Raw genomic sequence first — 13,145 nt, 5'->3', positions numbered from 1 at the left:
ATTTTCCGTGAATGGAATAATCGATTAATTGACTAATCGTGTCAGCTCATATGATCTTGATGTGTTTGTCAAGAAGAGTGGAAGATCATATTCTGAAAGGGAGTCATCTTATTTTCCAGATGCTTTTAGTTTGATCTATTTTGGGACATGAAACTGTGTCTATCAAGGAATTTAGACCTCTTATCAATGATTTATGTTACCGGGATGGAAATAGTCTCTTTCCATCGCAGCATCACTGCAACACAGAGGAGACGGACCTTACTTTTTAGTCTGTGCACTGTGGACCTAGAAAACAGAGAAGGGATGAGATAAGAACTGAAACAAACTAAAACAAACTAAGTGTGTCTTGGGAGGAATTCTCTGTCAGTGCGTGAGACACACTTAGTTTGTTTTAGTTCGTTTAGTTCGTTTCAGCATTTGCAACATTTCTTTAACAACTGCAATCCCACGTACTGCAGGTCAAATATTCCAAAACACATTTCCATACGTCTGCACAATTGTATCACCTGGAAAGATCGAGTCTAAATATCATGCTGTCATTTGCAAAATGAAGAGCTGCCAGAAAGAAGAACATTTTCATAGTCCACAAGTCTGCAATAAAGACAGGATACAGCTGTGCCTCACTATACAGCAGTGGTGCTCGTGTATCTAACAATGCACTGTTGCTGTGGATTTGTACACCGGAGTGTTTTGTGGTTAAAATGAGTGTTTGGTGTGTAGGTGGTCCAGGTTTTAGTCATCGTCAGCGTCTCTCATTTCCTGTCATCTGTTGTCAACAATAGCCATATTGTTTCTGTCTTATCAAGAGCGTGTCATATTCTGTATCATCAATTTAATTTTGTTGACAGTGAACAGAAGATGGAGAGATGTTCCCGTTGTAATGGCCGTGCTGTCTCTCCATCTCTCCGTGTGTCCTGCAGCTCTCGGCAGCAGCCCGGCGTGCGAGCACAGCAACCCGCCCAGTGTGCAGGCGTGTCTGAGACGAGCGAGCGGCGGGACGACTGACAGGAGCGCCGCAGGGGTCAATGGAAGAAGCTCCTCCTGCAGGCCCTGGCTGCTTTCCAAACCAAAAGGTACACACACCGATACGGCCAAAACACTGCAGAGTGGGAGGGCCAGTGGACACAAGTGTATCGGCCTTTGAGTCATATGTGGCCGCTGATTGTTCTGTCTGCAGTGACCTTTCTCCTGCTGTGAGACTGTGTGTTTAATATAGCCATGCACTTGCAGTATGTGATTCCAGGGAAACAGTGAAAACAGGAATAGAGATATGTAAATTAGCCGGGTATCGGTGAACTTTGAGCCTTGTTCCTTTTTTTTATTTGAGTTGAGTAAATCATTCACAGATAAGACGAGGGCCAGAGCTCCACTCTTTCTGCTACCGTAAATTATGAAAACATGTATGTGAGGGAAGTAAAACTGCTCATTTATTCTATGCTGAGCTGGGTCACTTGTTTTTCACTTTCAGGCTGTTAAACACAGCTCAGTGCCCTGTGTGTGGTAACAGTTGGGATAGCTTATACCGCCCCCTTCAGGTCTAAACGGACATTGCAGAGACATATTCCCTCATGATAAAAATACAGGGCAATCATCTGCATCCATCAGCATCCAAGATGTTCTCGAATGTTCAAAGTTTTCCTCTGTCTTCTCCGCAGTGCCTCCAAAGCCGCTACATCTCCAGAGCCCGGTGACGGATGTCAAGTCCCCGCTGAGCCACTTCCAGAAAGCACCACTAAAACCGGGCATGGAGGAGGGAGGAGGAGGAGGAGGAGGAGGAGGAGGAGGAGGGAGAGGAGCTGTGAACCGAGAGAAACTCAGGGAGAAACACTCCAAAGTCTCGGACCTCATCAACCGCTTTGAGGAGAACAGGTAGGGGCTCTTTCCTCTTTGTTGGTGTGTGTGCTTTCCCTTCATGGAGAGGAACTATAAAGCAGGTAGATGCTGTAAGGGGGAGAGTGAAGTTGAGTATGGGACTGTGGGATTTGTGTAAGGAATGGGCTATTTCACTCAATCTGTAATAGTATTCAGTGCAAGTGGGTTGATTCAACACATTGACACAAAGCCTGTGACCGAATTGGTTCCGGTTGAATAACTCTATCTACGGCGCTTTATAGCTTTTGTAACAGCACAACCTCACTCAGGCTGTCGTAATCACAGTGACGTAAAACGTTGTCTTTCCTCATGTTTCCTATGCCGGTTATTTCAGGGATGAAAAGCAGAAGTCCCTCGTTTTATGTCTTCAGTCTGACTCACTGATAGCGGCGCAGACGAGAGCCGTAGACAGAAAACAAGCTGAGATTAGCCAAGCGTTAGCAAAGGGGATGAAAGGAGATTTGTACAGGCCAGGGGAAACACAGCTCCTCATTCAGTTGTGGGACAGGACTCAGTGTTGCGAGATGAAGCCTAGGAGAACGAGGTAGGATCTCTCCAACTGTCTCAACTTTAATGCCTGTGCTTTGATCTTGCTGCCACATAGTTAAATGGTGATTGAAGTATTCTGTTGGCTGTGCTTTTACACAATCTAATACCAGATAAATTACTCATTCTAAAGCAGGAATAAGCATCTCCAAGGCTTACCAGTGTCTACCCCTTTTCTTTTTTCTTGATTTATTACAAGTCTTGTAAGTTTTGGTAGTAGCTGCAGCCTTGTCTACGCGAAAGAGGCCCATTGAAAGCAGCGAGAGGCACAACAATGGTGCCCTTGTCCCAGCCGCTCATACAGTTGAGCCCGAAAATATTCGACCCGCAGCAGAAGCATGCCCACTAAAACTTCACTCCGTATCTTCAGCCTCTATTAGCCTCATATTTACACTCATTAACGGTCTGGATCCCTGAGAACAGAGTTACAAAATCAAACTCTACCCCCAGGCTTCGTCCACACCTTTCATCACATTGACCAGTGTCCAAGTGAGGTTAATCAAGAGAAATCGGGTGTATCCCTTTCATTCAGACTCTGCGGGGCTCTGGGGATTAGCCCTCTAGTGGCCTCCGAACAGAAAGAAGAGAAAGGCCCCCAGCTTCCGAGAACAGAATTAGCCTACTAATATACTAATCTGGTTCACATGGCACTTGGCTGCCTTAAAGGACTGCCACAAGTGAAGCTGCTCTTAATTCTAGTCTAGTTCAGCCTATTTTAAAACTCTGTCATGTACTGGAGCGCTTACTGTGCTATTTATATGCAGAGTGGAGCTACTGCAGCCACAGGCTGCAAAGTGTGTTTTGCTGAAAACAGTATTAAACTGCAGCCGTAGAAGCTAATCGTGGTATTACTCAGTCTTCTTGTGGATGATTTTGTTTTACAATCGAACACATTCACGTGGCCCGACAGCCCAGAAGCGATTCAACTATGGAGTGTTTCACCAGCCGGTTGTTGTTCCTCTATTAATACATACTTCCTGTTTCTACTGGACAGTGATAAGCACAACAGTGAGCGTCACAGAGGCTAAGAATTCACCTGCTAGGCTGATGGTTTTCATAAAGGATAGATCACATATATAGTACATCTTGCTTCTTTTCTTCTAGAAATAGTCAACTTTGCCTCGATCTGACTTTTGACCAGTTTTACAAGAGCAGCAGCAAAGATACAGTAGCTGCTGCTGGTCGCTGCTTGCTGTAAGATTGGAGGTCTGGAGGGTAATTTACAGGGAAACAGCTGGACTGACTACTCGGTACAGGATGTAGAGCAGCTGAATGGTGGCATTGTACATGCACGTGTGTGTCTGTGTTTGCGTTTATCTAGCTTCCGTTCCTGTGCTGTATTTCAAACTGTTTCATTTCATTCTTGTCGATGCAAAGAACGGTAGAGATGTTACAGTGGCAATATATAATGCGGGTTCTCCTTGGAAAGTAGGACAGCCTCTACCTCTGGGGAGTAGTGTTGTACCTCCTCATTACTGTACCTCCATTCCGTCTTTCTCACACACACACACACACACACACACACACACACACACACACGCACGCACACTTCCTCTGCAGTACACCAGCTCTCAGCCGCCTCATAAGACAGAAGGAAGTTTGTGCATCTCCACAGTTTTATTTTTAACTCTCACACTCAAGTGCAAAAGCTATCTGCTTACCGACATGTCCACACTCCCCGATCAACATGCATGCTTGAGCAGCTACTGAGCCGACTCCTGTAATTGTTCTTCTACTTCTTTTCTCTTTTTTTCCTCAAACGTTCTTGTTAGTGAACACATTTTTGTGTGTGTGCTCTTGACCAACTTCCTCCTTTCCCTCTGTTCCCCCAGCAGCACAGAGAACAAGAGAGACGGCTCGCCGCTCAAACAGATCAGCAAGTCGTCCAACAGCAGCCCGGCTCACCGCGCCCACCAGAGGCAGACGGAGACCGCCGGCACTCAGGAGAACCGCTCCTCCGTACCCACCTCGCCGCAGGATGCCCACAAACCGGCGACTAACGGGACGCTAGCTCAGATGGAGCAGGACAAGGAAGAGGACAAGGTGGATGACCTTGTGGAGAGGAACAATGACATTGTGAGGGTAGAGACGGATGGGCTGGTAAACGGGGATACGGGTTGCGGGACCACAGAACAGACTGGTGATCATTCACCTCCACAAACAGACCCACAAACAGACCGGACTGCTACAGAAAGCCACACGGAGAAGGAGGAGGACAGTGGGACTAAAATAGAAAGTGAGCATGGGAACGAAGAAGGGAGCACCGACCAGAAGGTAACTTTACGTTGTTTCCCTTGCACCCAAGTGATGTGTGTCTTTACATCCTTTGTGTTGTTTATTTACAGCCTGACAGCTGCCTCGTTGCTCTGACTCACAGTCAGCATTTATTTATGCTCTGGGCTTTCAGCACAATTAAATCTTCTGAACTAATTCAAGTCTTGGTCACTCCAACATTGTACGGGTCGAGTTCCAAGGGTGTGTGTGTGTGTGTGTGTGTGTGTGTGTGTGTGTGTGTGTGTGTGTGTGTGTGTGTGTGTGTGTGTGTGTGTCACAGAGGGGTTATTTTCTACGAAAGCCAAGCACATGTCCAACGCTTGAGCAGCTGAGTTTACTCCCTCGGATTATAAATATCTCAGGTTCAGATCAATCTCAAATCAACAGTCTCGGTGGACTGGGAGAGGAGGAACCATGAGCAGTGCTTTCATTCACCCCAATGTTCAGAAACAGTCTTTCTGATGCTGTTTGGCTTAAAATGGACCTTTGACAAGCTGATACTCTAAGCCACTACATGTTCTCTGATCAAATATAATCACTCCTCAAGGTATTTGATCAATTCGATCTGGAGAAAGTTTAAGTAGCTTTGTTCCAATTATTGGATTTCTGATCATTTCTTTGTGCTGCTTGGAAGTGTAATGCATTAACATTCAGTATAGCTTCTCTTTGTGTTGGTTAGTACGAAACGCATTGGTGAAACAAGTACTCCGATCCTTTACTTTTGCAAATACCAATAACACCATGTGGTAGGAAAGAAGAAAACACAATGTTCTGCTTCTTTTTTTCTAATATTTGCATTTGATGTGGAATAATGAAAACAATGTTTGGCCGTGAGCAGTTGCTGAAATGAAGCAATCGGACAAGTTTCACTCATAGAACTCATAGACATCTGAAACATGAGGAGGGGCCCCAATTACACACTGCTTCCCTCTAAGGGGGTGTCAGTCTAAAAGATAGAGAACAGCTGGTTTCATCTTTAACAATGCATTAACGCTTATCATATGTTTTTATGTATAAACAACTTCGAGCCTTCACCTTGAGAAAAATAATTTCTCAGAGAGTTAGCAACACTGGATGTATTGACAAGTGAATTGTGTCGAAATATGAGACTGATTGCTGTCGGACCCTTTCCGAGGAGGATACTGCCTTGTGGTTAAATACAGTGTGAGGTATTCTGCTGCCATGCTCATTGTGCGGGTAAACTGTAACGCACATTTGATCCTATCAGCGTGTGGGAGATGTTTTGAGGCTACCGTTATTGTCTGTTCCATCAATTGGCGTCTCGCACTAAGCTCTGTTAGACGTAGCCGTGTCTTTGTTTGATTTGGTGTCATTTCCTTCTTCCATTATTTCAATTCCTGTTCTGAGAGCTCCTGCTGCACCGCAGCCCGGCCCAACATCAGATCAGTGTTAAGGAGACACACACCCGTGCTTCACGCTGCTGAAACACGGTCCAAAGCGCCCAGACAGCAGACGAGTCCTTCGGGTGTTGAACGTGAATCATCATGATTTTCAGTGAAAAAATGTTGAACTGAAATTCAGAAAATGCACCATGTAAATGAGATCAGTGACCTGAACCAAACAGGAACTGCTAATGGCAGCGCTGTGGGAATGAACGCCGAGCTGAAACAAATCAATGCGCTTCAGACATTTTGTCCCACACTTCTACATTATTCTCATTCAGCTCACTGTAACTACAGTCACTGAGAAAAAAGAAAAAAACTTATTAGGCCTAATTTTCCTTAAAGACCAATTACTCATTAGTATTCGACTGAAACGGTCATTATACGGACTACAGACTCTCCAGCTCAACAGAATTATCTCCCTTACTTTCATACTTCACGAATTCATCTATAACCAGATTTTATTTTCAGATTTTCACACACGTGTAAACTCCAATTAACGTCCCGTCTGTTTTCAGGAGACAAATGAACAGAAGCTGTTTAAGATCGCCAGTGAGCTGTTGCACACAGAGAAGGCCTACGTAACGCGACTTAACCTGCTGGACCAGGTGAGGAACCCAGTGAAAGCTACGGTCCACTTCTGTTTTTTTTTTACCATGTCTGCTGGAAAGGGGTTTATTACGCAGTAGGGAAACCTAGTTCACTTCTCTAACCTCTGCGTTGTGTGCGACTCTTGTCAGGAGTTCTGTGCCAAGCTCATGGAGGAGGCAAATAAAGGGACGTTCCCTGTGGACGTAGTGAAGAACATCTTCTCCAACATCAGCTCCATCAACGCCTTTCACAGCCAGTTTCTGCTTCCAGATCTGGAGAAACGCATGGGAGAATGGTGAGCTATCAAACTGTAGCTGCCTGCACATATTCTCTTTGTATTGAAACACTGCTGCGAACTCATGGACATGAGAGATTTGTAGCAACCTGGAGATTGCTACAAAAGAAGAAGAAAAAAAGTACAAATACAAACCAGAACATTATTTACCTTCCTCCTTCACTTCTCTCCTTCGCCCGCAGGGAGTCCACACCTCGCATCGGAGACATCCTGCAGAAACTCACACCCTTCCTCAAGATGTACGCAGAGTACGTGAAGAATTTCGACAAGGCCATGGAGCTGCTGAAACAGTGGACTGATCGGTCGCCTCAATTCAAGGCCATCATTCAGGAGATACAGGTACTGCACACCAAGCTTCACACACTCGTGCTGAGAGGGAGGTCAAAGGTCAAGGTCACTGACCTCACAAAGCACTTTTTTGGCGATAACTTCACATGCTAATTATGACACTTTGGACAGACATTGGATGTAAACTGCAACATGGCTGGTTGGCATTGGCGGTGATTCTAGTATGTGGGTTATTCCTGTGCAGAGTCAAGAGGTCTGTGGCTCCCTGACGCTTCAGCACCACATGTTGGAGCCCGTGCAGAGAGTCCCTCGCTATGAGATGCTGCTTAAAGACTATCTGAAGAAGCTGCCTCAGGACGACCCTGACCGACAAAATTCAGAGAGTAAGTCTCGATGCTTCAAAATCCCACTCCCAGGAGTCCTATTTTAAGTCACTATATTGAAGTAACCATCTTTTTTTTGCCCCCAGAATCATTAGAAATTATCGCCACAGCAGCCACTCACTCCAACAGCGCAATTCGGAAATCTGTAAGTCCAGACGTTTTAAACCCTTTTTCTTTTAGACTTATAAGACAGAATGTCTCAGACACATCAACGTCCAACTGACAAAAATGTCTCGTCCTCATTTAGGAGAATCTGAAGAAACTGATGGAGATATATGAGATGCTGGGTGAGGAGGAAGACATTGTCAACCCCTCCAACGAGTTCATCAAGGAGGGCCACATCCTGAAGCTGGCGGCCAGGAACACCTCCGCCATGGAGCGATACCTCTTCCTGGTGAGAGAAACTGTCAGGCAGAGAAGCATCTTCTTATCTAATGAGGGAAACGTGCTGAGGCAAGACTTTCTCAGTTGAAACAAGTGAATCATTTCAAGCCAGGAGCACCTCTGTGTAAGGACACATCAGGGGCACATAAACAAATCTCTCAATTACTGAGATTGCCAGATGATGTGATTACGTCCGGACTGTTTCTTATTAGCTTCAGGCTGAATGTCTCCCATCTGTGTAATTCAGGTTGCCTGCAGTGTTGAGCATTGCCTCCTGCGGGACAAAGCAACGCCAGCAACCTACTAGAATAGCGCTGATCCATGCTCAGTAAGAAACTTTAGTTTCTTTTTCTCGCCAGTTCAACAACATGCTGCTGTACTGCGTGCCCAAATTCAGTCTGGGAGGGACGAAGTACACGGTGAGGACGCGGATCGGCATCGACGCCATGAAGGTCCTGGAAACGACCAACGAGGACTACCCTCATACCTTCCAGGTGTCAGGGAAGGAGAGGATGCTGGAGCTACAGGCCAGGTACAGTTCATGTAGAGCCATTAGAAATAACACGAGAGGAGGTCATTTTGCAAACTCCGTAAAGTGCAAAGCATCCCAGCCCCTCCCACATTGAAGTGTGTAATTGTATGTAATTTGGACCCTATAGAGTATAATTTTACATATAAATGGGAGGCCACTCATAAGCACACCCAAACTCCATATTTAAATCCTATATAACTCTAAATACTCTTTGACCACAGCTAATTGCTATGTTGGTATGACTTTGTGTTATAACAGGAAGACTATCACATAAAGTTATAGCTTTACCTCCATAAATACATTTGAATGCTTATTGCTTTATTTATCTTTCTCAGCTCGGAGCAGGACAAGGCCGACTGGATTAAGGTACATACAGTAGAATCAAAATACTTTTATTTTCTTATTTGATTATATATGTTAAATCGCCATGCAGAATGAGAGACACGTGAGTCTGACATTGTTTTCGTCCTTCAGGCTTTCAAGAAGACCATTGAGATCTTCCAGCAGAAAAACGAGTCATTCAAGAACGCATTGAAAGACGTGGAGGAAGTGTCGGTGAGTGTTGCATCAGAGCTGTATGCACAGTTAAACTGTCCACTGGTCTGTACTGCCAGACTGAGTATGTTTTTATTATTTCGATGCAGAATGCAGAGCTGGGGAAGCGAGCCCCTCGCTGGATCCGTGACAATGAAGTGACAATGTGTATGAAGTGCAAGGAGCCTTTCAATGCACTGACCCGGCGGAGGCACCACTGCAGAGCCTGCGGCTATGTATGTAATCTTGATGCTGCTGTGTCGTGCATAATGCATGGGCGGAAGGGGGATGAGAGAGCATCCATACGGGGAGTTGAGAGCGACGGGGAACTTTAAACATTCAGAGGTTCAATCGTCAGAAAATGTTAATTTTATCAAGACTGTAAAAATACACAAGATGTTTCTACCTCGATTACTTTTTTCCGAAGAACTCAAATGTTGACAAGACTAGTCGACTTTGACTTTTTCACATACATTTTTACAGTTCCTACAAGTGTCCTTATCGACCACCTGAGATACATTTGAGGGATGTAGCGTTAATGTGTGGGCTTTCGGGCAGCGGCTAGCACTGTCACCTCACAGCACGAGGGGCCCGGGATCAGGGATCGAACCTGGGCCCCTCTTGCTGTGAGGTGACAGGCGGTCCTTCTGTGTGGTTTGCACGTTTTGCTGGTGGCAGCGTGGGCTTCCTCCCACAGTTTAGGTTGATTGGAGGCTCTAAATTTCCCATAGGTGTAAGCGTGATTGGTTGTCTGTCTCTATGATAAACTGGCGGCCTGTCCATAGTAAACCCAGCCTTCACGACCCTAAATAGGATACGTGGTTTGGATAATGGAATGTGGGCTTTCAGTCATTATAAAATATTATAATTATAGCGCAATGAGATTAAATAGACAATAAATTAAAATAATAATAGAGCCTAGTCATGGTCATTGTTGAATTGTCAAACGATGATTAATGATGCTTCAATTTAACAAAAGTAGTTACTCTAAAAGATGCTTCTCTTCTTCTCTCTTGCAGGTGGTGTGCTGGAAATGTTCAGACAACAAGGTTGCGCTTGAATATGACGGCAACAAGGTGAACAAAGTCTGCAGGGACTGCTTGTCCATCCTGTCTGGAGAAACGAGAGCCGAGGGCAAGAAGAAGGGCATCCTGGAGGTGAGTAGGAGAGGCTGATGCATCCATTAACACATACCCGTATTTTTTAAACAAAGAGATAATTGACGTAGACATCCCCACGTCACATTTCTAGCGAGAGTTGCTTTGTGTTTTTTTGCGCTAACGTCCCATCGTCCTCCGTGTGCAGATCGAGGCGGCTCAGTTCACGGGCAGCAGCATCATGTGCGGCTTCCTGCAGTACGGTGAGAAGACCAAACCGTGGCAGAAGGTGTGGTGCGTCATCCCTGAGAAGGAGTGCCTGGTGCTCTATCTCTACGGCGCTCCGCAGGTAAAAGCCCCAAGAAAATCAGATTTCCCCATGCAAATTAAAATAAAAAATGTACGCACACTGACGACACTCTCTTCTTCCCTGATTGTTCTCCTCAGGACGTCAAGGCCCAGTGTACGATCCCCCTGCTGGGCTACTCTGTGGACGACAGCGCTCGGCCCACAGACCCCCCTGCCTGCTTCCGCCTCTCCCAGTCCAAGTCCATCCACAACTTTGCTGCTGAAACCGAGGAGCTCAAGCAGCGCTGGCTGCAAGTGATTCGAGTGGCGGTGACGGGAGAGGTGCCCAGATGCCCTCAGACCAACGGGGGCAACGCCAACATGATGGACAACAACAACACACAAGAAGCGGGCACCGATAGCTCATAAAAGTGTGTTTTCCACAAGCCAAACTGCTGTTGGATTGCTCGAGATAGACAGGATGTGCAGACGTGTACTGCGCGCACACAACTCAAATGCACACTCTCTATGCTGTCCCTGAACCTTACAAACAAGTGGGGGAAGAAAAAAGAAAAATCTGCTGCTGGATAAGCTGCCTTTCCTTGCCACTCTCCTGTTTCCCAGTTTCCTCCTGGTTTTTCTCATAAAACCCACACAAGGAACTTCTGCTTCACTGCTAGAGCTGTGCTGGATTACTAAAGGACGCGTCTGGTGCGATCAACACTAGAGCAGAGGGGCCTCAGGTCTGATCAGCTTCCCTCCAACAGGCACCACTAAGGATAGTTGAAACTCAGTCTGAGACTTTTATCTGAGTCAGCTCCTCTGGAGCTAGTGGACGACCACAGCGCCCCGTACAGGATGTGAATCAAAGCAAAAGGACGGTCCAAACTTCCAAATTTAGCTGGTGCTGTAACGCAACACTGCGTGCCTGTATAGTATAAATGTGGGAGGAGGAGGGAGTCTTTTCAAAAAGGAACATTTGTGTTTTCATGTACAGAAATCAATTCCAAACTTTGTTTTGATAACATAGAAAACATCTAAATATGATATAAAGTATTTACAGTATGTTGCCCCGTTCTTTGCTTGAGAAGATGGATCCCAAACTGTGAAAAATAATCATGTGGTTGGATAATGATGGTCTCATCTCCCTCAGAGAAACTTCCTCATCTGTCGAATGCTAATCCAGCTCTGGATGCACGTCGGCTGATCTGCTTTGCAACTGGTTGCAGCTGTCCGCGTGTGTTTTCTATGAAGCAAAGGAACCAGTTTAACATATAAAGGCAGCTGTCCATAGAAGGAATCAAATCGTGGAGTTTTTATATTTTAATCCAGAAAAGCAGTCAATATCGAAGCTTTAGCCACCGAAGACATTATAGTACTCTCCATGACACGTAAAGGGAGAGCCATCTTGGCAGAAACAATATAATAACGTCACAAATATTTCTGGCCTAACAATATGTATCGCCATGCATTGCCCAAATCTATGACCTGGACATTGCTGTATGTATTAAAACAGTACGCTGCAATCACGTGCATTCTACATGGCATAATAACTGATGGATGATAATCATTCATGTGCAAACCAGAGGAGGATGAAGGTAAATGAATGTCCTGTCGATCTACAGGACATTCATGTGGAAGGGAGGGGAACAGGGACCATCAGGTTTTCTACTTAATGCTAACGCAGAACAATCACAGATTAAAGCAAACTGGTGTGAGAAATGTAAATGTCTTTTTAATGCTGTAATTAATTTTATTATTTAAAGTAATTTATAGAGTATGATGAGCATGATCTGTTTAAAAAAGTAGCACAAATCTTTTTCCCTGACTGTCAACTAAGAAGCGCAGTAGGTAAATCATATTTTTCTGAGAGCAGATGTTTTTCCCACTAACCCTTCCACTCGGTTCATCAGCGTGACGGCGGCGCTCGGTGTTCATCCGCGTGGTTGTTTTGCAGAGTTCCCCGCTGCGCTCAATGCTGGCGCTCACTGAGTCTCACCCCTCTTAATTATTCCCCCTCCTCAATATTCAAATAAGAAACAAGAGCACAAAACTTCATCATCTGTGAGATCTGAATGTGTATCCAGATTTTTCAGTCCTCTCATCCCCTCCTCAAACGTTTGAGAATCTACGCACTTTAGTCTTATAAAGTGTACCTTGAAAGAAAATTAAAAAAAGATTAAATACAGTATGGGGATATTGCTTTTTTTGTAATGTTATATTGCTGTTTGACCTACAATGTTATCATAGCGATTTAAACCCAGTGACACTTTTGATCACGTCAATCATTGTGATGCTACTTTCACAGAGAAATGTCTTGTTTTGGTTCCTTGTTTTGCTTTTTCCAATAAGTTGTTTTTCACAATAAGTCACACCAGACATGCAGATAGAAACCGGTGAAGTCAGTAGTTGTCATAAAGAGATGGTGGAATCTGTAGCTTCTGTAACGAGACTGTCAGTGGAACAAAGAATTCTGATAAACAGGAAGAACCTTTCTCTTCATAGTATTCACACTGTAGACTCACCTGAGTGCATGGCGGCCGATAGTCACTCAACAATATAATACATTATGCTTATTACAGGCAGTTTTAGATGGCTTGCCGTCTAGTTCACACACACACACAACACGTATTTAACAGATTTAGAAAGATTTTATTT

General features: G+C 44.9%; 1 protein-coding gene across 1 annotated transcript in view; it reads left to right on the top strand.

Moving 5' to 3' along the window:
- The window catches only part of fgd4a (FYVE, RhoGEF and PH domain containing 4a), a gene marked incomplete at its 5' end in the record, with an annotated part of 47,777 nt that extends 35,160 nt beyond the window's left edge, over positions 1–12,617 (top strand). The window contains 16 exons of the mRNA XM_079223746.1: positions 921–1,073; positions 1,656–1,869; positions 4,251–4,692; positions 6,614–6,703; positions 6,836–6,981; positions 7,164–7,320; positions 7,514–7,652; positions 7,739–7,797; positions 7,900–8,046; positions 8,396–8,568; positions 8,904–8,934; positions 9,043–9,123; positions 9,213–9,338; positions 10,122–10,259; positions 10,408–10,548; positions 10,647–12,617. Coding sequence (XP_079079872.1) covers positions 921–1,073; positions 1,656–1,869; positions 4,251–4,692; positions 6,614–6,703; positions 6,836–6,981; positions 7,164–7,320; positions 7,514–7,652; positions 7,739–7,797; positions 7,900–8,046; positions 8,396–8,568; positions 8,904–8,934; positions 9,043–9,123; positions 9,213–9,338; positions 10,122–10,259; positions 10,408–10,548; positions 10,647–10,916 — 2,507 coding nt within the window. The 3' untranslated portion in view covers positions 10,917–12,617. The remainder of the gene's footprint in view (positions 1–920; positions 1,074–1,655; positions 1,870–4,250; positions 4,693–6,613; positions 6,704–6,835; positions 6,982–7,163; positions 7,321–7,513; positions 7,653–7,738; positions 7,798–7,899; positions 8,047–8,395; positions 8,569–8,903; positions 8,935–9,042; positions 9,124–9,212; positions 9,339–10,121; positions 10,260–10,407; positions 10,549–10,646) is intronic.
- Positions 12,618–13,145: the final 528 nt, after the last annotated feature.

This window comes from Taurulus bubalis (assembly GCF_910589615.1).
Source record: "Taurulus bubalis genome assembly, chromosome: 9".
Classification (NCBI taxonomy): Eukaryota; Metazoa; Chordata; class Actinopteri; order Perciformes; family Cottidae; genus Taurulus; species Taurulus bubalis.
Note: the sequence above shows the minus strand (reverse complement) of the source record. Positions and strands in the feature narration are given on the sequence as shown.